Source organism: Microcebus murinus, chromosome 12 (genome assembly GCF_040939455.1).
Source record: "Microcebus murinus isolate Inina chromosome 12, M.murinus_Inina_mat1.0, whole genome shotgun sequence".
NCBI lineage: Eukaryota > Metazoa > Chordata > Mammalia > Primates > Cheirogaleidae > Microcebus > Microcebus murinus.
In genome coordinates, this window is record NC_134115.1 from 74,838,155 (window position 1) to 74,859,395 (window position 21,241).

At 57.6% G+C, this 21,241-nt stretch overlaps 1 protein-coding gene across 2 annotated transcripts in view; it reads left to right on the top strand.

Moving 5' to 3' along the window:
* Positions 1-21,241, top strand: part of COL27A1 (collagen type XXVII alpha 1 chain) — a 141,206-nt gene that overhangs the window by 56,733 nt on the left and 63,232 nt on the right. For both annotated transcript variants that reach the window (XM_076008978.1, XM_012768828.3), the window contains exons 13-19: positions 3,567-3,620; positions 5,885-5,929; positions 13,256-13,309; positions 13,905-13,949; positions 17,078-17,131; positions 18,364-18,417; positions 19,065-19,118. In XM_076008978.1, coding sequence (XP_075865093.1) covers positions 3,567-3,620; positions 5,885-5,929; positions 13,256-13,309; positions 13,905-13,949; positions 17,078-17,131; positions 18,364-18,417; positions 19,065-19,118 — 360 coding nt within the window. The remainder of the gene's footprint in view (positions 1-3,566; positions 3,621-5,884; positions 5,930-13,255; positions 13,310-13,904; positions 13,950-17,077; positions 17,132-18,363; positions 18,418-19,064; positions 19,119-21,241) is intronic.

The window sequence follows — 21,241 nt, forward strand, 5'->3', positions numbered from 1 at the left end:
ATAGGTGAGATGGCCTTCAGAGGTCTCCCCAGCCCTTGGCTTCCTGCTTTGGATGTGGCGACAAGGGCTGTCCCCGTCTTTAACCTCTATTGCTCTGAGTTGCTGTAGCCAAGACAGAACGTGGAGACTCGCCCCTGAGCCCTGTTCTTTCTGCTCCTGGGCCTTGCTCTGCCCAAAGTACGAGGCGTTCAGTTCCCCAGAGGGGCCCGACCTAGGGAAGCGGAGAACCACGTGGCCGGGGCCTCGGCAGGGAGCCGAGCTCATTCCTTGGGCCTCGGGCCAGCCTGCTGCAGCCAGGGGCTCGGCATGCGGAGGAAGGTCCTGCTGCCGGCTGGGCCGGTGTGCATGCCATGTGGTCGCCTTGCACAAGCAGGCGTGGCCAGATAGAGGGAAGCAGACGGGGTAGAAGCGGGGGCCGCATGTCCAGCGTGGCTGCCGCCTCTCTGAGATCCTGAGGGGCCAGGCCTTGGGGGCCCGGGGGTGACTGCTGGAGGTGGCCGTGCCATCGGCCGGGCAGGGATGAGGCAAGCGGGTGGGGTGATGGGGCCTGGGCGTGGAATCCGTGTTCTGCTGGACGTCAGGAACATCTAGGGTCCTTTTGTCTTAGAAGTCTATGACTGTTCAGTCAAAGATTCGTCCTGGTGCTTTTAAAGCTCTGTCTTCTTTCCAGCTGTTGCGCTGGTAATTACAAACCCTGGATTCCTGGAGGTCATCCGCTTGACCCCTCCGTAGGAAGGGAGACTGTGCTGGAGAAAGGGGGGTGGGTACCTGGGGCCACCAGCATGTCCAAGCAGAACCAGTCCTCGTCCCTGGCACCAGCAGGCCCTTCCTTTTCATGCATTAGCTCAGGGCTCTGCACCCTTCAAGGCCCACAGGCAAGCACGGGTCCGTTCTGATCACCGGGTGTCCTGTCATAGCTAAGAGAACGGGTTCTGCCGCCAGACTGCCTGGTTGAAATCCCAGCTCTGCCATTCCAGAGCTGTGCGACTTTGGACACATTTCCTAACCTCTCTGGGCCTCCTCTCTAAAATGGGGCCAACAATAGGACCTATCCCCTGGGGCTATAGGGAGGTCATGTGGTTGGAGTTCGTTGTTACTGTCCTCGTCTTGTCCCACTGCTTTGCCCACTGGCTGTACTCGGGCTGCATTTTTTCTGCAGAAGTGACTCCCTCTGGGGTTTTGACTCAAAATTCTGATGACAATCTCTCCCTTGCTTATACCTAAGGGATGTGCCCTCGAGTGGCCCCGGCCTACCATGTGCCAGCGACATCTCAGCTTGTCCTCTCTGTACTCCCCATTGAACAGCAGAGAAAGCTGAGGCTTAGAGAGGCCCGTGGGTGGCGCAGCCAGCGCTGGCTCGGGGGCGGCTGGCCCTGCAGCCGGGCCGAGAGGAGTCTCTGAGCCACCCTGGAGCAGCCTCTGAGTGCAGACCTGTGGGTCTGAGACCTGCCTGAGGACCGACCGCTGGATGTGACTGTGTGGGGCGTCACAGCCAGGATGGTCCCTGGGTGGCGGGGGCAGGTCCTGTCAAAGTCTCCATCTTGCCCCCGCCTGGGTGGCATTCCTGCACTTAGGGGAAGAGTCTCCTTCCTCCCGGGCCCTGTCTGAGGGGTGGGCCAAGCTGCAAGAGTCCTTGCATATCACACCCCACCATGTGACAGTCATGTGAGAGCCTGCCCCAGGTCACACAGCCAGCCCAGAGGAGAACTGGGCTCATCTCTCGGTGGTCTCCAGGTGCCGGACTTGGAGAACAGAGCAGGGACTTCTCAAGCCTGCCACTAGAAGGCCACTCGGGGTTCACCAGGTGCCCAGCTAGACAGTGTCCCTTGGTCCCCTGTTGGGTTGTCCTCCTCTCCTGCCAGGCCCCTCCACCCCAGCCTCCAAAGGCCAGAGGTGGGAACTAAATGCCTTCCAAAGGCCCCCCCGGCTGTAGCCTGCCAGGCTCTTGTCTCCTTTGCTGGGTGGGACGGCTCTACCTTACAGCGTGGTTGAGAGGGGCAGGATTGGGGTGAGACAGGAATTCGCCAGGGGAGCCCCTAAGGATGTGGGTAAGGAAGCTTAGGTGGGGGAGCAGATGTGCCCCCACAAAGACAGGACCCGGAGATGGGCCTGCATGCACATGCATGTGTGTACACGCATGTACACGCCCACCCTCTGCAGCCAGCTGGACAAGCAGTTTCTGCATGCCAGGCTTTGCCCATGCACAGCTCATATGAACATGACAGTACAGAGAGGTGGGACCTGGGCTCAGCTTTGCCACACACTTGCTTTATAGCCTTGGCCAAGTGACTTTTCCTCTCTGAGCCTCAGTTTTCCAATCTGTTAAGTAGGACCAATAACCTTTCCTTCAAGGGTGAGTGTCAAAAGCAAGTGAAGTTTTGCATGCAAAGTGACCACCTTGGTCAGAATCTCATTGTTTTTTTCTGAATGGAGCCACACCTTCTGTGGGGTGAATGTCAACCCAAGAGGGCTTCCTGGCAGCGGAGCAACTTGAAGGGCAGGCCAAGGCTAAAGGCCTGGCCGCACACACACCTTTCATGGTCTCTTTGCTCAGCCAGTAGAGGCTTCAGTTTGGATTTTGTTTTTAGGTTGGTCTTTTTGGTTTAATCTACTCCCTGGATTCCGCTAGTATTAGAAACCAAAAATATGATTATCCTTCATGAGGAATCTTCACCGTTTGACCAGCTCAGACATTCTTGGTCAGGAAAACATGTGCTTTGTTTTTTATTAAGTTTCCCTGGAAGAACAGTGATTTGAATTTAAAGAGGGGAGGAGAGAACAGGTTTCCCCCCACTCCAAGCTCCAGGACTTTCTTTTCCTTTTGAAGTAGATGCGGAGCTCTCCCCCGGCCCCGGCCCCTGGCCGCGTCCCCGCAGCCGCTGTTTTCCCAGCTGCCTGTCTCCCCAGAGAGCGTGGAGTGAGTGGCCTCCAGGGTGTGATCAGGCTGGGCGGTCAGCCCCTCTCTGAGCTGCTGAGACTTACCTGCAGAGGCTGCACTGACGGTCGCTGGCGGTGTGACCTTGTGTGACCTTGCCATTACCCTTTCAAAGCTTCATTTCCTTTATCTGTAAAATGGGGAATCACGATTCCATGGGGTGGCTTTTGAAGAACATGTCATAATCAGAGGAGGTGTAAGCTGGAAACTGCCACAGCAGCCATCCCCTGTTTGACCAGTGGGGAAACTGAGGCCCATAGGAGAAAAGGATGCTCTGAACACTGGCCTAGACCCAGCTTCGTGATCCCCAGTTTGTGTCCTTCCCACTCCGTCGGGACCAGGTCCCAGGCTGGGGGAAGGGGGTATTTCATGCTGGGAAACCAGGTACCATTTCCTTTTCAGAGGTTCTGAGTCAAAAAGAAGAGGGCTCCCTGCCCATGGCCTGTCCCTGGGAAGTTCTTCATGTGTGGGTGTTTGCTGATGGCAGGAGGCGACCCAGCTGTCTGCCCAGAGCCAAGGGGTGATACTGCTTGGACATTGTCCTTGTGCCCCCGCTGAGGTCTGGATCAAAGCCCACCCTGAAGCTGTAAACACTAACCTACAGATGTTTGTTCTCTTTGATGCCTTCTAGGGGTTTCCTGGAGTCTTCGGGGAAAGAGGACCTCCAGGGCTGGATGGAAACCCCGTAAGTATTTCGAGTGTGTAGGAACAAGAGAGAGATTCAGAGCAAACACACAGCGTGTTTTAGGAGACCAGACTTTGGGGTCAGACAAACCTGGGTTGAATTCCCGCTCTGTGGCCTGCTAGCAGGGTGTCCCTACACAGATCACAGGACCTCTCTAAACGCCAGGCTCCTGTCTACTGTGGATGCCCTGTGTCCTCCCCATGAGAGTCCCCCACCCACTGAGGCCCTGGGTACAAAACCCCAGGCTGTACCCCATCCACAAGACTTAGAAAGGTTCCCAGGTCACTCCCCCCTGGAGAGGCCCTGGCTGCTGCCATCTTACACGGCATCAGAAATGTTTATGGGCTGGCAGAGGCCCGGGAGAGCAAATGGCTTGCACGCCCTGTTTGGAGAGAAGAGCTGAGTTCCACAGGAATCTCCACCGCAGGCATGTTTATAGCATTTGTAAATAATCCGAGGCCAGGCTCTGTCCCATCAGCGAGCCAGGTCAGCCTGCCCTGGGGGGCTGACTCTGCCTTTCCCTCCGTCCCAGGCTCCAGACCCGGGTGGGAGAAGGTGTTCGTCTTGGCCTGGGGGTGCAGACCGTGCCCAGAGCTCTTTGGCACACCTGCCACGGCCCCCACCTGTCCTTGGGGTTTCCTGCCCGAGTGGCCGTGCCAGTCGTGCCTTCTGCAGAGGTGGCTGCTGGATCCACGACCAGCACCCCATTTTGTGTTAATTCAATTCCACAAATGCTTCCCCATCCTGACCTAGCCAGGCTCCCTTGGGGGTTACCGCCTTGGCCTCAGAGTCAGACAGACCTGGGTTTGAATCCTGCTGCACCACTCGCCAAGTGTGAGCTTGGACAAATCCGTGCTCCTCTCTGAATCTCCATTTCCTCATCTAAAAACCTGCAGGATTAGAACACCAGCTTCAGCGGGCTGTCCCGAGCACGAAGGCAGGGCGGGCAGGTCACTTGCCCCGTGCACGGCTTGATGGGTGGGGCTGTGTACATACTAGGTAGTGAGCAGGGCAGTCCCTGCCCTGCAGGAGTTCATGGGCCGCCGCCCCAGGCTGTTGCACCAGACACAGAATCAAAGAGGGCCTGGTGCCCTGGAGAAGGGCGCAGGGAAGACACCTGGGGAATTGGGACGAGGAAACCAGTGAGGGGACATCCCAGGAGAGGAAGGAGCGCCAGCAAAGGCAGGGAGCGGGGAAACCGGAGCCTCTCCATCGATACGTCACTTATTAGATTAACCAGTTCAATATGCGATGTCATTCTGGAAGCTTCCTTCCGGAGAGCCAGGAGCATCTTCATGCTCATGGCCCAGAGGAGCAGAACGAGGACCTGATGTCTGGTCCCAGGTCTGCCACAGAGTTGCTGAGTGACCCTGAATGAGTCACTTCCCCTTGCTGTGCTCTGGTGTCCTCATTCAAAGCCAAGGCTGCTGCCTACCTCCTGGTCTCCTTCTTGGTAGCTCTAGTGGCACCCTCCCCATCCGGGCAGCCCCGGGATGGCACCGAGGAGGAAGACAAACCCCCTGGGAGATGTTGGCAATTCTCATTACTACTGCAGCCCCCGATTTTTATTCTCACCTTTCCATTTTGAACTTGACCCAGACCCCTCCACCTGTCTGTCCTGGTGTGAGCAATGGGAGATCAATCCATTTTTTTAGATGAGGAAACTGAGGTTTAGGGAAGCAATCACAAGCACAGCCTCATCGCCTGACTTGCAGGCAAGAACTCTTTTCAGCCTCCTGGAGCTCTGGAAGGAGGAAACCTGAGTGTGTGGGGTGCAGGGGAGGATTTTCCAGGTCCCCCCTGCACCTCCCAGCCAAGAGAAGGAGGGATGCCGCCTGGTGGCCCTCAGCTTGGAGCCCTCACAGCTTTGTTATTGCCTTGCACCTCACCTTAGCCAAATCATGTAACCTGTGCAGCCTCAGTTTTCCTGTCTGTAACTCGAGAGTGAAATGTCAGACACCCTGCACGTCTGTATTACCACCATCAGGATTCTGCCCATTGTTTCATACTTGCAATTGGAAGATATTGGATTTGGGAGGCCCAGCTCCCCATTTTACAGACAGGGAAAGCTGATGGCAGAGAGGGGAAGGGTCTTGTCCAAAGTCAAGGCCGGGCACAGGAGGGTCACTGGAGCCTGTGGTCAGGAAGAAGGAATGGTCAGCTCTGAACGACCCCACCAAGTGCCCGTGTGGAGGATGGCAGGGAGGGCGGGGCCCTGGAGGGAGACAGCGCAAGTAACCACCTTGGCCTCTCTCTCTTTGCAGGGAGAACTGGGCCTGCCAGGGCCCCCAGGAGTCCCCGGCCTCATTGTAAGTAAACTGATCCTGGGGGTGGGGGGCGGGTGAAGGCAGGGTCGAGCCAGGGCGTGGGAGAAAGCAGCAGGCCTGGCAGACCCTTCTCTCACCAACCCCCGGGAAGGGCTGGAGGAGCAGGACCAGCCTGGACAGGGGAATGAAGGAGGATAGCCCTGCTGTGTGGCCTCAGGTGGGTGACCTGCCTCCTCTGAGCCTGTTTCCTCATTAGTTAAATGGGATGGGCGCTTGGGGCATGAGACGGCAACGTACTTTCACGCCTGCCCACTGGCCGTTGCTCTGCAAGGGACGCTGGGTGGGTGACGGCATGGCCCATCCCACAGGCGAGGGGCTTCCGGTCCAGAGGGAGAGGTGGCTGCAGAGGAGCTGAGCTCTGGACCACGTCAGGCAGTCTTCTGGGTCACCTGGGTTCAAGTGACAGCTCTGGTGCATCCTCGCCAAGTCACTTACCCTCTCTGAGCCTTAGCTTCCTGGTCTGTGAAATAGAGGTGACAGTAGAATCCCCCTGGAATGGTTGAGAGGATTAAGCGAGGCATCGCGTTTACAGTCCTTGGCGCAGAATCTGCCCTCAGGAAGTGCTAGTGGAAACTACGCGGTATTAATTATCGTCACCACCTCCTGAAATGCCCAGCGTTGAGAGAGGTGGGAGGTGATCTGCCCCCTGAGTCCATCCAGGTTGATTAGGCCAGAGGGGCGGTTCTATTAGCCCAAACCAGAGCTCCCTGCTGGTCTCGAGGGGCTGAGTCCTGACCCCCGGCCAGCCCTGGGCAGAGGGCGCAGAGGTCCCCAGAGGCAGTCTGCCCCTGCTCAGGTGGCTGAGAGCAGAGCCTGGGCGGGGTGAGTAGAAGGTCAGAGTAATCCGTGTCTGCATCCTGGCCTGTGAACGTTAGTTATGGCCTCCCTTCCCTGAGCCTCGGGGACCCACTCTTATTAGGACCACAGATACACTCAGTCTGGCCCAGTCCAGTGGCTAGGAGGGAATTTTCTAGAACCAGCCGCCCAGGTTCAAATCCTAGCTCTACCACTCATTTACTCACAATCCAAATTTCTAAACCTCCCTATGCCTCAATTTCTTCATCCGTAAAATGGGATTAATATTAGTACCTAAACTGGAGGATTGTTGGGAGGATTTAAATAAACTAATACATATGAAGTGCCTAGTACATAGTGAAGCACTCAATAGTATTAGTTATAATAATAGCTGTTGTTATTATATTACACACACATATGATATTTTATGCCTGGTAGTAGCTATCTGGATTGAAATGAAATGAAAAAGTTTTCGGTCACATTGGACCTTAGTGGGAGAGGGTGCTGCGATTGATTAGTGATGTCTGCCTTGGCTGTGGATTAGGAAGTATCAACACATGAGTCATACATTTTTCATCCCTGGTGTCCATTCAACAGGACTTTGCTAAGCACCTTCTTTGGCACAAGGAGCTGACCTGAATGCTTTGGAAAAAGAAATATCTGCCACGAGAGTTAGAGAAGTCTCTAGAGTTCTTCCAGTCCAACCCTCTGTAAGCCCTGCAGGAATCCCTTTTGGAGCATCTCGGTCATATGGTCATAGAGCCTGGTCCGTTTCACAGAACTCCCATTGTTGGGCATTTTCCTGCAGATCCAGCCCAAGTCGTCCTCGCTGTCCCCTGGGAGAGGCTGCTTGGGACGCAAAGGTGTCTTTGTCTGGGCTCCCCAGGGCTCCGTCTTCAGGCTAAACAATCCCGGTCCCCACAGCCTTTCCAAAAGGATGTTTACATATCCTGGCTGTCATCCTTGGCACATGTCCCTACATGTCATTGTCCTGGAGTCCACTAGGTTGGCTCCTGAGAGGGGCAAGAATACCGCCTGGCTAAATAAGTGCAGATTCTGGGGACTCGGGCTGTGCCATGGCAGCCCTGGACCTTCTAGATGCTTCACAAAGCTCATTCTCACCTGTGCTCTCCTCCGCGCTCCGTGGTTAGGATTGCCAGATAAAACATCAGACGCCCCAGTTAAATGTGAGTGTCAGGAGCAATATTCAGAACACATTTGTACTAAAATGTCACCGGTTGTTTATCTGACATTCAAATTTGACTGGGCATCCTGTCTTTTTATTTGTCCTGTCTGGCAGCTCTATTCACAGCGTCTCTTAGGGTAATCCCTTTAGGCAGGTGAGAAAACTGAGGCCCTTGGTCAGGGTCACATGTAAGGCAGGAGAGGATGGAGGCTTGATCGGAGTCGACTCCCAACTCCTAGTCTAGAGCATTCCTTTCTTGCCCTCCTTCCCAGGGCCCTGAGCTGGGGGCCGAGCCCTGGGCCCGCCTGCATTTCTCAGACCCTACGCAGTGCCCTTCCCCAAGAGCTGATCTGTTCCACCTCCCGCCTCCCTCCTGCCCTGTGTCCTTCTCTTGCCACTTGAGCCCTACTTCTCCTGTTTTTGGATTCCTTTCGCTGCCAAGGTGAAGCTGTCTCTCTCCTTGTGTCCGGAGGTCACAGGGCTGGACCCCAGCCCACCAAGCCACCTCTGAGCCCCGAGTGAATGCCCCTCCCACCCTGGACTTCTGGGAACAGCAGCTTCTGTGCCTAGGGGAAAATTTGTGTCCCTGAAGAGCTAGAAAGGAAAGGAATTTTCTAACCAGGAGTTAAAGAGGAAGAGGGATTGTGAGTCACCTATGGTTTTCCGGAGGATGTGGGTTTTTAGCTGAGCAAATGGGAATTCCGCGTATTGATAATCACTTTAGTGGAAATTCAAATTTATTCAGTGCCCTCTGTCTAGTCAGTTGAAGCAATTTGCATGCAGACGGAAGCTGAGCCTCCCTCTGTCCCCCGGGTCCTCGCAGCCGGGACGGAGGGTGTGAGAGGGCAGACTAACATTCATCGAGCGTCTGTCTGCTCTGTGAGCACTTGACGCGCACAAGGCTCGGAGCCTCGCGGTGCTGAGGTCCCCAGCCTGGGAGTGGACGTGCCGGGCCCATAGCTCAGGTCTGTGTGACCGCAATCCCAATAAGCCACCGGTGGCCCCCTGCAGCCTCCGAGGTGAGAGTGTCTCCAAACAGCCCCGCTTTGAGTAACCGAAACCCTTTGGCAGGCCCTCAAGCAAGCTGCCCCAGTCCAGAATCTGCTCAACAAAGACCGTTTCTGTCCTTTTTATTCAAAGTGACACTGGGAATCTTGGCTCCTCTATATTTTAATGAGACCCAGAGAACATATGATCTGGCCCCAAACCCAGCATTTGGGGTGCAGTGGATAGTCCACCACATTCCGCCACTAGATGGTCATTGGCCGTTTCCTTGTCTATAAAGCAAGGACAGGAGCCTCCCCCCCCACACCTGACATTCACCAAATCCCGTGTGCCCGCCCCTGTGCTACGTGTTTAATTGTCACAGCAGCCCTCTGAGGGTAGGGAGTGGGATCACCAATTTACAGTTAGGGAAACAGGCTCAGAGAGGGTGAAGCACCTGCCTGAGGTCACACAGCAGATGAGCTGGACCCGGCTGTCTCCACCACTGTGCCGTGTCGCCAGCTCTGCAAGACTTCTGTGCTGACGAAGATGGCGTATGCGCGAGAGCATGCATGGGCAGCGCCGGGGGCTGTTCCGGCGTGAGAGATGGCGCTTAGCAAGCCCGGGAGCCAAGGCTGGCCGCGGCCCCAGTCCCCGTCCTTAATATACCTGGGCCGGGGGGGTGGGGGTTGTAAGTGAAAGTGTGTGAGCTTCTTTCTCACTATTTATTAAGCCACTTCTATCTACCAGGCACCTCCCTGGGGCCGTGCCCGGTGCCAGGCGCTGGGGTGGCAGAGGTGAGGTCCCCAGCCCAGGCGCCTGCCCCCAGAGGCCTCAGAGGCCCACACGTCAAGGACGGTCAGCGAGAGGCAGGGCCTCCGAGGAGGGACAGCCGGGGTGCGGCCCAGCCTTAGGGTCAGGCAGGCGACGTCAGCGCAGGGGGCGTTAACAACATGATGGAAGGCACAGCACCCCGGGCACAGGAAGCAGCTTGAACCAGGGTCTGGGGGGGATGGGTCGGTGTCTGAGTGTGTCACAGCGAAAGGGGACAGCAGGGCCAGAAGGTGAGACATGGAAGCACGTCCGTCAGGAATGACGGGTGCTGGAAGGACCCCAGGTTTGTCTTCAGGGGTCCCCCGGCTGGCATTTGGGGGGCAGAACTCACACCTATTTCTGAATGTCCAGCCTGTCCTCGTGCCCTGTCACTTACGAGCGATGGCAATAAAAAGAGGCAACCCTGGGTTCTTTACTGGCCAACAGCCAACCCAGGGCTCATGAGCACCGACTGGGGGTCAGACAGACAGACAGACAGACAGACCTGGGTTCCGGTCCTGCCTCTGCCACACTCGGTGCCTAATCTTGGGCGGGCTATTGGTCTCTCCGTGATCCTCGGTTTTCGCACCTGTAAACTGGAGTGGGAGTGACGCGGTGCTGATCTCGTGGGGCTACCGTGAGCAGAGGCTGAGCGTCCGAGCCGCCAGCGTCGTCCCTGGCACGGTGGAATGGCCCAAAGTGACCCTGAGCTGTTGTTAGTGAGGGTTCGACGTGGGTGGCGTGGTGTCTGGCGCACAGCGGGGGCGAGAAGTGGTCACGGTCGAGGTCGACTGTGTTCCTGGTGGGTGTCGGCGAGTGGAAGGGCGCAGCGTGCCGCGCGGCGTCTGGGAGCGCAGAGCGTGGAGTCGGGGTCCAAACGAAGAGCCTGACTCGTTGCTCTTTCTTGTGGGGACGCGACGTTCCGGCCAGGCTGCCCTCGAGGGCATCCAGCGCACTGTGGAGCTGCACAGTGGAGCTGCACTCAGGGGAAGGTGGCCTGGGGTTTCCTCCTCCCTCCCCCGAGTGCTTGCCTGGCCCTGTCCGGGGTCCTGCCCACACAGGGAGACCGGCCCTACGCCAGCTGCCACCGTCTGCCAGTGGGCTCTGCAGCCAGGGCCCCCTTGCCATGGGTCCCTTCCCCCTTCGTGGGGGATGCCCCTGCCGGGTCCCCGCCCCCACCGCACACAGACCCCTTCGGAGAGGCCTGCGGAGGTGGCAAGTGGGCCCCAGTCCCCAAGCCCCCACGCAGGTGATCCCCAGCCTGCATGGAATTCGGCCCCCACAGAACAAGCCGGCTCCGGCTGGGAGCAAGGAAGAATGGGCCTGTGTTCCCGGCGCTCGGGCTGGTCCTCTGTCCGCCCCAGCTGGAGCCGCAGAGCCTGCTCTGTTTATCTGCGCACCACGGGGGGCTCTGGCGGACCCCCCTCGCTCCCTCCATCCAGGGAAGGAGGGGAGAGACACGGCGCCCGAGCGGCCTGTGGGAACGCAGCTCTCCGCAGGGCTGGCCTCCCCCGGCCACTGATCGGACTTCTCTCCCTTCCCCCTCCTCTCCAAAGACCACTTTGGAATGGCCCGGAAGCTCTGGAGACGGCCGTCTCCTGTGAGTCCCAGCACTGCCCGGCTCTGTGCCTCTGCCCGAGCCCTGACCTCTCAGAGCCTCAGTTCCCTTGTCTGTAAAATGGGGATAGTGGCAGAACCGATCTTTCAGGGCTGCAGAGAGGAGCAAGTGAGTTGAGGCATGGAAACTGCTCGCTTAGCGCAGGGCCTGGGAACGAGTGCTGTGTGCGTCACCGTCACCTGTTACAGTGAGCCCTCCCTGTCTCAGTGAGAAGATTCTTGTTGGGTCCCGGAAACAGGACTTCTTAGCAAATGCTCAGCCAGGAGGTTTTGTTTGACACAGTCAAGTGGGAATCCTGAAGCCCAGAGAGGGGGAGTGGTTGCCCCAGATCACACAGCCACGGCACGGCCAGCCAGACTCCAGTCGTTCTGGGAGGGCAGGAGGGTAGGAACTGGCGTTGCCTCAGCCAGCCAAGCGCTGTCCTTCCGCCTCTCTCCTCGGGGGCATTCCGCCGCGCGGCCCCCTTGGCCCTTCCTGCGGGAGCCAGGCAGGAATGTGACTTTCATTCCCTGCCCGGCCTCCCTCCGAGGCGTCTCCAGGCAGCTCCGATGCAGGAACCTGAGTCCCCATTCTCGAGCCTGGCTGCCCGGGGCAGCCTTTGTTCCTCCAGGGCTCCAGAGCTGTGCCCCAGCCTCAGAGCACCTGCCAGGCGTCCCTGTAGAGCCTGGCTTGGGAAGTGGGAAACTGAGGCACAACAAGGTCACCCAGCAGCTGGACACTTAGGTCAGTCGCGGAGGACGGACCAGGAAGGGGAGAGCCTTTTCAGGGGCGCCCTCTCCCTGGGTGTGGGCGCAAGGTCATGGCCGGGCTGGGGGTACCGACAGCTGGGTGGAAGCGTGGCGATCTGAGGGAAAGCGGGCGGGCTTGCTAGGAGAAATTGCAGTCACTTCCTCACTCTCAGCCCAGGGCTTCTGGACCCCGGCGTGACTGACATTTCGGGCTGGATTACTATTTGCCGTGGGGGCTGTCCTGTCCGCCGCAGGACGTTTAGCAGCATCCCTGGCCTCTGCCCACGAGATGCCAGTAGCACCCCTCTGGTCATGACATCCAACAGTGCCTCCAGGCATCGCCGAGCATGCACTCGGATTGCGTCAGTTACTCCTCGACACGTGGCTAGGAGGTCCATGGTATCCTTAACCCCCATTTGTAACACGAAGAAACTGAGGCACGGAGACAGGAAGCTCCCCCCAGTAGCACAGTGAGTGAGTTGCAGAGGGGTGAGACCTCCCCCATGCCTCTGCTGCACGGCGGGGCCCTCCCAGCCTTTCCAGAACATTCCTCGAAGAGCTCCCTGCAAAGGGCGCATGGCTTCCCAGGGTTAGCCACTCTACTGGCCCCACTTTGGATGGTCTGAAGCCGGCTCTGCAGCCCGTGGGCCGGGATCTGCCAGCTGACCGTAGTGTCCTCCTTGGGTGCGTCACCAACCCTGGGGGTTCTGGAATGGACAGCACCGCTCCCCAGTTGCTACCCTGGAAAGGAAACGACTAAGCTTCTGGGAAGCAGAGAGTGCCCCCCACCCCGCATAGCTGGAGGAATCAAAGCTGCCGCTTGTGTTTTATTTAATTCTTGCTGAATCTCTAGGGTAGAGGGGTCCATTTTACAGGGAGGGAGACTGAGGTCCGAAGAAGTCATGTGAAAGGCCCTATGTACCTGAGCTGGTGTGGGGGTGAAGGATGTGACATGGGACAGAAATGTCTTGCATCGAATGTGGAAGGAATTGGGGGTAGGGGAGGGCGGCAATCGAGAATGGGACCTGGGGTGCAGGCAAACAGGAAGAGCACCCCTAGTTCCACCATCAGCCCACGGAGCCACATCCTTGAAAGCCCAGCCCCAGGCACCATGTGGGTCACACCGCCCCCACCAGCCTCCTGCGGGCCCCTCTCATGGCGTCCTCTTCTCTTTCTCTCCCCAGGGCGACTTGGGAGCGTTGGGTCCAATTGGCTACCCAGGACCCAAGGGCATGAAGGTAAACAGTGGCTGCCCCCCGATTCGAGCCTCCTCCCAGCTGGGCACCCCCTGACCCATTTCAGCCCAGAAGGAGGGGTGACCTCAGCTGATGTGGGGGAAGGGAGGACGGGGGGATGCCTGACAGCCAGCCGTCATCTGTATGTCATTTAGGCCAGACATCATTATTGGACACCAGTCCTCGAGCTGAGCATGTGTCTGACACGGTTCCGGGCCGCAGGGCACTGGAAGTCAGTGGGGGCCATCGCCAGGGCCATAGAAGCTATAATGCAAACCAGTGACCTCCGTCGATCCCTGAGTGAGCTGGGTACTCCGGGGAATGGCAGGCCCAAACTGCTAGGACCACGTTCTGGGGTGACCCGATTTGGCCACACGCATGTGACACTGCTCATTAAATCCTTCCCTCCCCGCCAGCAGCTCCTTCCTCTGGGTCAGTCCACGGTGCTGTGTTCACTTGCCCGTCAACAGCCTCGTAGCTCCGGTGGGAGCATGGGATCTAGCACGGGGTCTGCAGCCAGTTGGTGGGTGTGAGCCAGGGCTCCGGGCCCCTGTGCTTGGAGTCCCCGTCATAGCTGGCCTCGGCCTTTGTCTTGCAGGGACTGATGGGCAGCATGGGGGAGCCCGGACTGAAAGGTGATAAGGTGATCTGAATACTCCCTTATTGCACTGTGGTTTCTCTGCATGCCACCCCCCTCTCCGCTGGAGGCTGCCGCTGATTTCTCGCCAGGTCCACTCCCCTATGCTCTTCCTGCCTCTCCTCTGGCCCCCCTAAATCTGTGCTCCCCAGCTTCTTCCTGGTCACTCTGGGCGGGGCTCAGGCAGATGCTTCTGGGGGCCCGAAGACCTTGGCAGAGTGCATGGGTGGCCGTCGCAGCATGGGGAGGGGGTAAGTCAAGGCAGGGCTCTGAATCCAGACAGTAGAGCTGAGGCCGGCGTCAGGGCTTTAAGGGCAAAGCCATGGAGCAGGGAGCGTGGCGGTGGTAGCCCAGAAGGAAACAAACCCACACAGATCGTCCCGACTTGAACTTGGGAACCCAACCCCAGAGAGCATGCCAGCTGACAGCACAGCTTCTCCTCCAGCTGCCACGTGGGGGCCACTTTGCCATGTGCCCTGGGGACAGCCCTGCTCTGGGCTCTCACCGTCTCAGCCCAGGTCAAACCAGAGTTGGAGGTGGGTAGGGGGCCCGGGTGGGCCAGAGTCGGGCAGCATCTGAATGACAGACACAGGGGCCCAGCACTTCTTATGCTCTGCCTGCCTGGCACCCCTCAGATTCCAGCAAAAAGAGGGTGCGGGAGGGCTTTGGGGCAGTGTTCCAATTGCCCCAAGAGTCCTGAAGGGATGACACCACTCAGCCAATCTGTGGTCAGGCTCCTTTCGCACCTGTCTCCAGGTGACTCTGCGTCTTCCTATACCTGAGTCACAGGAACAGGGACCACGTGCAGGGCACCCTCTGAGTGCTCTCCGTGGATTAACCCACTAATCCGCCAGGCCCCTATGAAATAAACGGCCTGCCCGAGGCCACGCAGCTGGGAAGTAGAGGGTCAGGGGTTGAACTCAGGCACCCGTGTCTAGAGACCTCGACCACGAAGCAGAACGGAGGTCAGAAGGTCAGAGCTGGCAAGGCTCTGGGAGGTCACATTTCACAGCTGGGGAAACTGAGACCCAAAGAGGAGAAGGGATTCATCAAAGGAAACTCAGGGATTTGCTAGGGGAGCCAACGTTGGCCCCTGGGCTCTTAGAAAATGGGAATTGCTGGGTGAAAGTGGACACACCAGGATTGCCCTATGCAAGCCCACCTGCAGGTAGCCAGCCAGGTGCAATGCCCACCCCGGCCTTCTCTACCTGTTCTCCTCCCTCTTCGTCTCCTCCTGTCTGGCCCAAGCCTCCAGCTGCAGCCCAGCTCTGCCCCCTGCGTCCCGCTGCCTGCAGCGCCCCTCCCCCTCCGAAGGGCCTTTCTGTTGCGGGGGGTGCTCCCTGCCCCTACCTGTGTATCCCAAGGCCCCAGACATCGGCGCTCTGGAAACGTTGAAGCCATGGACAAGGAAGAAAGGAAGTTGGGGAAAATGAGAGTGTAGGCAGTGAGCTGTTTATAGGCCCTTTTGTGGAGTTGGCCTCTGCTCAGTGCTGCTTCAGGAACATGGAAATAAACGTGTTACATGGAACTCGGCTGGCTCGCCGGTGGGAGTTGCCTGGGACATTGAGAGATGAGAAAGCCCTGGAAAATGAAGAAGGAGGAAATTAGTTTCATGCCCATGGTTTTCAGGAAAATCAAGTCTTTGGGATTAAAAGAAAAAGAGAGAGGGAGAAATCTCTTTTCCATCCCTTGGGTTGGGAGGGGAGGAGCCCTCAGTGTTCTTTCTGATCAGCCACATGCACATACGTGCCCCTTGGCCCTCCCCGGGGACAGCGCCATCCTTTCATGTTCTGAGGTCGCTGCTGCCTAGAATCCCAGATTTTCCATGACCCGGCCTGGACTCGGGCCCACTTACAACCGCCTGGCTTCCTCTCCCAGCACGGAGGCGCTGTCTGCAACCAAGCCTCCTGCTCAGGCCCGCCCTCTCCAAGCCATCGTTCTGATTTCCTGGGTGCCTTGGAAATGTTCCTTTTTTTGCCTATTTTTTTGTTTGTTTGTTTGTTGACCCCCTCACTCCTCTTTTAGACATTCGAAAAAAAATAAAATGTTCTTTGGATCCCCAAACCCCAGGATATTGTATAGGGTTTTCCAAATTGGAAAAACCAAAGTAAGTTAAAAAAAAAATTTTTTTTTTTTTATTAATAATTCTGGCTTTTGTTGTACTAAGGAAGTTCTTTTGCTGGGTCCTGGGCCTTAGCTGCTCAATGTGGATTTGCTAAGATTATCCATTCTTCCTGGGTTTTTCTCCCCATTTTTCCCCCTGATCCCGGGGCTGTGAATGTTTTCTGAGTCCCGGAGCCAGGGGACTGCCATGTCCACCACGGAGGGCTGGGTGTGGAGAGAGCCGTGCGAGGTGGTCCCAGCACTAATAGGAGAGTGACATCTCCAAATCTGGCCGGCAACCACTCGCCTACCAGAAAGAACATGGCTAAAAACAGGGAGGGAACAGAAGAGCCCTCCGATGGCCAGAATCAGTATCACCAAGCCTATGGGATACATTGTTTTAGAAGAGAAACACCCAGACCTGAGTCAAGACCAGTTTACTCGCTGTTTACACATAGTCTTAACAAGCCAGGCGATCTGGTTTCCTCATGCCTGCCGTAGCTGATTAAAACTAGCTAAATTCAGAAGTAGACGAAAGCTGATTGCAGGCACAAAAACCCCTACAAAAGAAGGAAGTGACAGATCACAGCCTGGAGGTGAACAGTCTCAAACAGCAGACACAAGAACTCGGAACCACAGTGGTTTGTGGGGCCTTTGGACGAGGTGCCCTCACCCCGTGGGATAATGTCAGTTGATGATGAAGAGGTTGAAGGATCAAGGAACAGTTCGTTTGCCCTGCAAGCGTCAGTCCGCCAGGGAAGGCCAGGGGAGCCCGGGCAGCTTAGCTTCTGTGAGTGGTGCTTGCAGCCCCTGGGCCAGCCCGGGCGGGTCTGCACCCAGGCCGCTCATGCGCCAGGACCTGCTTCCCCCTGCCGGGGGCCGCCCATTACTCTAACAAGGCCACTGCCGGTGGGATCCGACTTTGGGAGCAGCCGCAGCAAAGCTGTGCTGGCCAGTGGGTGTGGACGCTGGGGAGGCTTCCGGAGCCCGCACGCTCCCCATGGTAACCCTCTTTGCTGGTGTGCACTTAGGGCGAACAAGGGGTTCCAGGTGTGTCAGGAGATCCCGGATTCCAAGGAGACAAGGTAATTGCCCCAGATCCTCCCCTGCCCTGCCCTGCTGCTCTCCTGCTCCCGGCTTCCTTCCCGGGCCCTGCTGTGGGGCCAGGCTCACCGGCGAGATGGCTGCGTCTCAGACGGTCCCGTCTTTGCCATTCTCCGTCCACCTATGTGACATCTCTTCCCTGGACTTGGCAACAGCCTCCTAACGTTTTTCCAGGCCCCCGCCTCTTCCTTCCCTCTCTCTTCCTCACTGCCACCAAATCGTTCTGCGGAGGGTACAACTCTACCCTGTGCTCTCATACCATCCATGGCTCCCTAGTATTCCCAGGGTGAGGTCCTGGCTCCCCCCAATGAGTGGGTGTCTCTGATGTTCTCCTGCCCCCCTCCCCTTGTAGCTCTGTGTCACAAACCCACTGACGTCCCCACCGCACCCAGGCCTTGGCACCACTGCTGCCCCGCCGGGAACGCCCTCCGCCCAGCTCTCCACCCACCCTGCCCAGAGACCACTTTCTCCAGCTGCTCGGGGAGCGGCCTTTTCCCTCTCTGAGCACCCTGAGCAGCACGTCTGTCCCTCGCCGGTGGTGCCACCTTCCTCCCTGGCTCCTTGCACTCAGCCCCCTGCAGGACAGTGGGTTTCCCGAGGACAGGGCCCCAGGCTGCCCTGAGGGAGCTCGGCTCGGGGCCTGCACTTCACAGGGAACGTTTAGGATGAGTTTGGGGAGGGAGGGAGGGTGGCAGGGACCAGCCTCGCTGCCTGACTGACGAAGGGGATGAACTGAGGTGGCCTTGACTTCCAGGGCCCAGCCGCGGGGCTGCTGAGACCGGCTCCTCTCTGCCTGTGTCTGGCACCATGTGGCCACATCTGGACCTCTCCCAGCCAGTCAACGAGGCCCAGATGTTGGCCAGCGCTCCCCCTTCCCTCCCTCCTCTCTGGCCTGTCTTGACCCGGCCTCGGTGTCTCTGGGTTGTGAGCCACGGCCGGCCTGGCCGCTCCTGCAGGGCTCTGTCTTCAGCGTCCCTGGGCACAAAGGGTGCCGCGGAGCCTGCTGCAGCCCAGGGGCATCAGTTCCTGGTGGGGGCAGGGGCTGCTTTTCACCTTAGCGTCTCCGGGGCCTGGCCTGCAGGGGTGCCAGGCTGGAGCCTGCAGGGGCGTTCATACTCCTCAAAGGGTGGCCCAGGCCGGCAGCAGGACCAGGCAGCTGTCCCCGGGCCGGGGCTGTTCCTCACTAACTCCAGCCACTCTGGGTCTTTTCCAGGGGAGCCAGGGGTTGCCAGGGTTCCCCGGCGCACGAGGGAAGCCAGGGCCGCTGGTAAGTATCTCCTCCAGCACCCCAAATTTCACTCCGACTGCTCGGGGAATGTGGCTGGGGACGCCCCAATCCCAGGACTTCATTTCCTCCTGCAACAGCCCTGGGGGCCGAGCAGAGCAGGGCAAGCATTGCATCTGCCCATTTTATAGATGAGGACACTAAGGCCCAGAGGGGGAGTGAGTCGCCCAGCACCACAGACATGCCTCATTCCCTGAGAAAGGTCTGATGGGAGCCTGGGGCTCCTGACACGTTGTAAACAGTAGCAATGCCATCAGTCACAGCAGGGTGTCATTTAGGGAGGGTTACTGTGCATCAGAGCCTTTGTGCACTGTGTTTCTTTGAAGGCTGCCAACAACCCCAGGAGTTAGAGAATTATTATTGCTCCCATTTTGTGTTGTTTTGTTTTGCTTTTTTTAATATATGGGGAAGCTAAGATTCTGAAAGGAGAAGTGACTTGCCAGGGTCCCGTGGCTAGCAAGTGTAGGAGGCAGAGTCTGAACAATAGCTCCTTCTGGTTGTCTAGGCAGATTTTAGTCATATGCTCCTGAACTTTCCAGCCACCCACTGTCAGGGGGATAAGGCAAGGGGTTGGTGGAAGGTCGGGCCCTGGCTCACCCGCCTCCCCCCAACTCTCTCCTCTTCCACAGGGCAAAGTTGGAGACAAAGGATCTCTGGGGTTTCCTGGGCCCCCTGGACCCGAGGTATGTGACGCCCCGTTTCTCTGTCTGGCCACAGCTGGGACTGGGGGTTGCCCTGGGGAAACTGAGGCCCAGAGATGGCGAGGGACTTGCTGGAGGTCACGCAGCAAGTGAGAAATGAGGCCAAGCACAGAAATTCCTAGATCAGCCATCTGCTCTTCCCATGTCACTCGGAGGCTCTCAAAGGCAGAAGGGACAGAAAGGTGGCCCCAGAGTTCGTCCCCAGCTTTGTCACCACCCTGGCGTTGTGGTTCCAGTAAAATCCTAGCTGCTCACAGCTATTCTGGAAAAGCTCAGGGCTTGGAGCTCCCGGGTATGGGGAGCCGGAAGCAAAGGCAAAATTCTGGCTTTTGAATGGAGAATAACAAAGAAGGAAGGATGGATCTAGCCATTAATGATTCTAGCTGAGTAAGGAGAAACCCCGAGGGTTTCGGACACGTGTGATAACTAGCGCAGGTAGGCTATACCTGACTCATCAAGTCAGAATCCAGGTAGAACGGCTGAAATCAGCCGGCTGAGTTCTCCTGGGACCCCCCTCTGTCATCCCTGTGTTTGGAGAACTGGGCCGAGCAGGAGCCGGGGCTGTGGCCAGTCTCCAGGTCACCGGCACCCAGGCCAAGCCCGGCTGGAGCCACCCGCCCCCAGTGCCCTGGCCTCCAGGTCCCCTTCACTGGCGAGCTCTCCGCGTCCAAGGCAAAAGTCTGGCTTTGCGGGTTCTCCAGACCCTCCCAAACATCACTCCCGGTATCGCCTGGCTGGAGGAGGGAATGTTTCCTAAAAGCTACAAGTTCTGACTTTGCACCGTGTTGACTTTGGCCGTGACTCAGTCCTATCTTTAGACAAATGCACTTGGCCTCTCCTCCCCTGGTCACTGTGGAAAAAGACTTCCCTGCGAGCCCAGTTTTCCCAGCGGTCTGGCCCGAGCAGTGGGGAGCATGCTCCCGCACGGCTATCGGGGACCTCTGGGTGCCAGGACGCCGCATCCTGTCTTCGAGACGAGAACTTGCCGAATCGCCATCACAGCCGTGCGAGAGACAGATTGCTGCCCCCGTTTCACAGATGAAGAAACTGAGTCGCAGAGCAGGAAAAGCGGCTTCCTCAGCGTCACTCTGCCACATAGTAGCAATGCAGTCTCCACTGGCCCTGTCCTGGGTCACTGGACACGTCTGGAGTCTGCCTCTCCCATCTCGTGTCGTGTTGTGGTTGGCCGGCTCTCTAACCGGGGGAGGCTCTGCTCTGCCGCAGACGGAGCTGATAAGCGTGTCAGCGCCTTCCCTGTTCCCTGCCCCGCACCCAGAGGCCGTGGGCCGGGGCTCCAGCTGTCCAGCACCCGGGTGCATTATCTCCCCCACGCATCAGCGGGGCCATCAGATGCACAGGAGCACGAGAATCGGCTCACATCCTGACCGCCAAGTTCTCACTGGGGATGGACACCCCCCCCCCCCCCCGCCCAGGCAGACTTGGTTTCCCAGGACATGGGACCCAGAATCATTCTGGATGCAGATTTTCATTGAGCACTTACTAGGTGCCAGGCTCCCAACTGCTCTGCTTGCATTGTTCCATTTAATCCGCAGAACAGCCCCGAAGGGTGGGTGTTACAGGCACCCACCTGTAGAGCCACCTGTAGATTTTGTAGACCAGGAAGCTGAGGCCTGAAGGGGCTAAGAAACTTGCCTGGGGTCCCACAGTGAGGGGGTGGCAGGACAGGATTTCGAGCCTCTTGTTTTAAAGAAAAATACATGGGTTTGGGCTTCATGTGTTAGAAGTTTGGACCACTCTTGCCTTTGGCAGTGAGAAGGGTGAGAAGATGTTTGAGCCGGAATTTAATAGGAGTTACTAAAAGGTTAAAAGAGGAAGAAAAAAGAAAAGCCAACTTAAGAAGACAAGATGGGAGAGTGCATTTTTGTCACAAAGACTCATTAAAAAAGGATTTGATTTCTAGCTGGCAGGAAACTGAAGGAGGAGTGGGACGGCCCCCAAAGCTAAAGGGCTTCTAGGATGAATTAACAGAAGTATCACACCTAAAACAAGGAAGGAGATGTTCCCTTACTGGCTCATGCTGGTCAGTGCACACACACAGAAGCCAGGATAGAGTGGGGGTTCCAGCTTCCAGTAGGAGGAGCTGA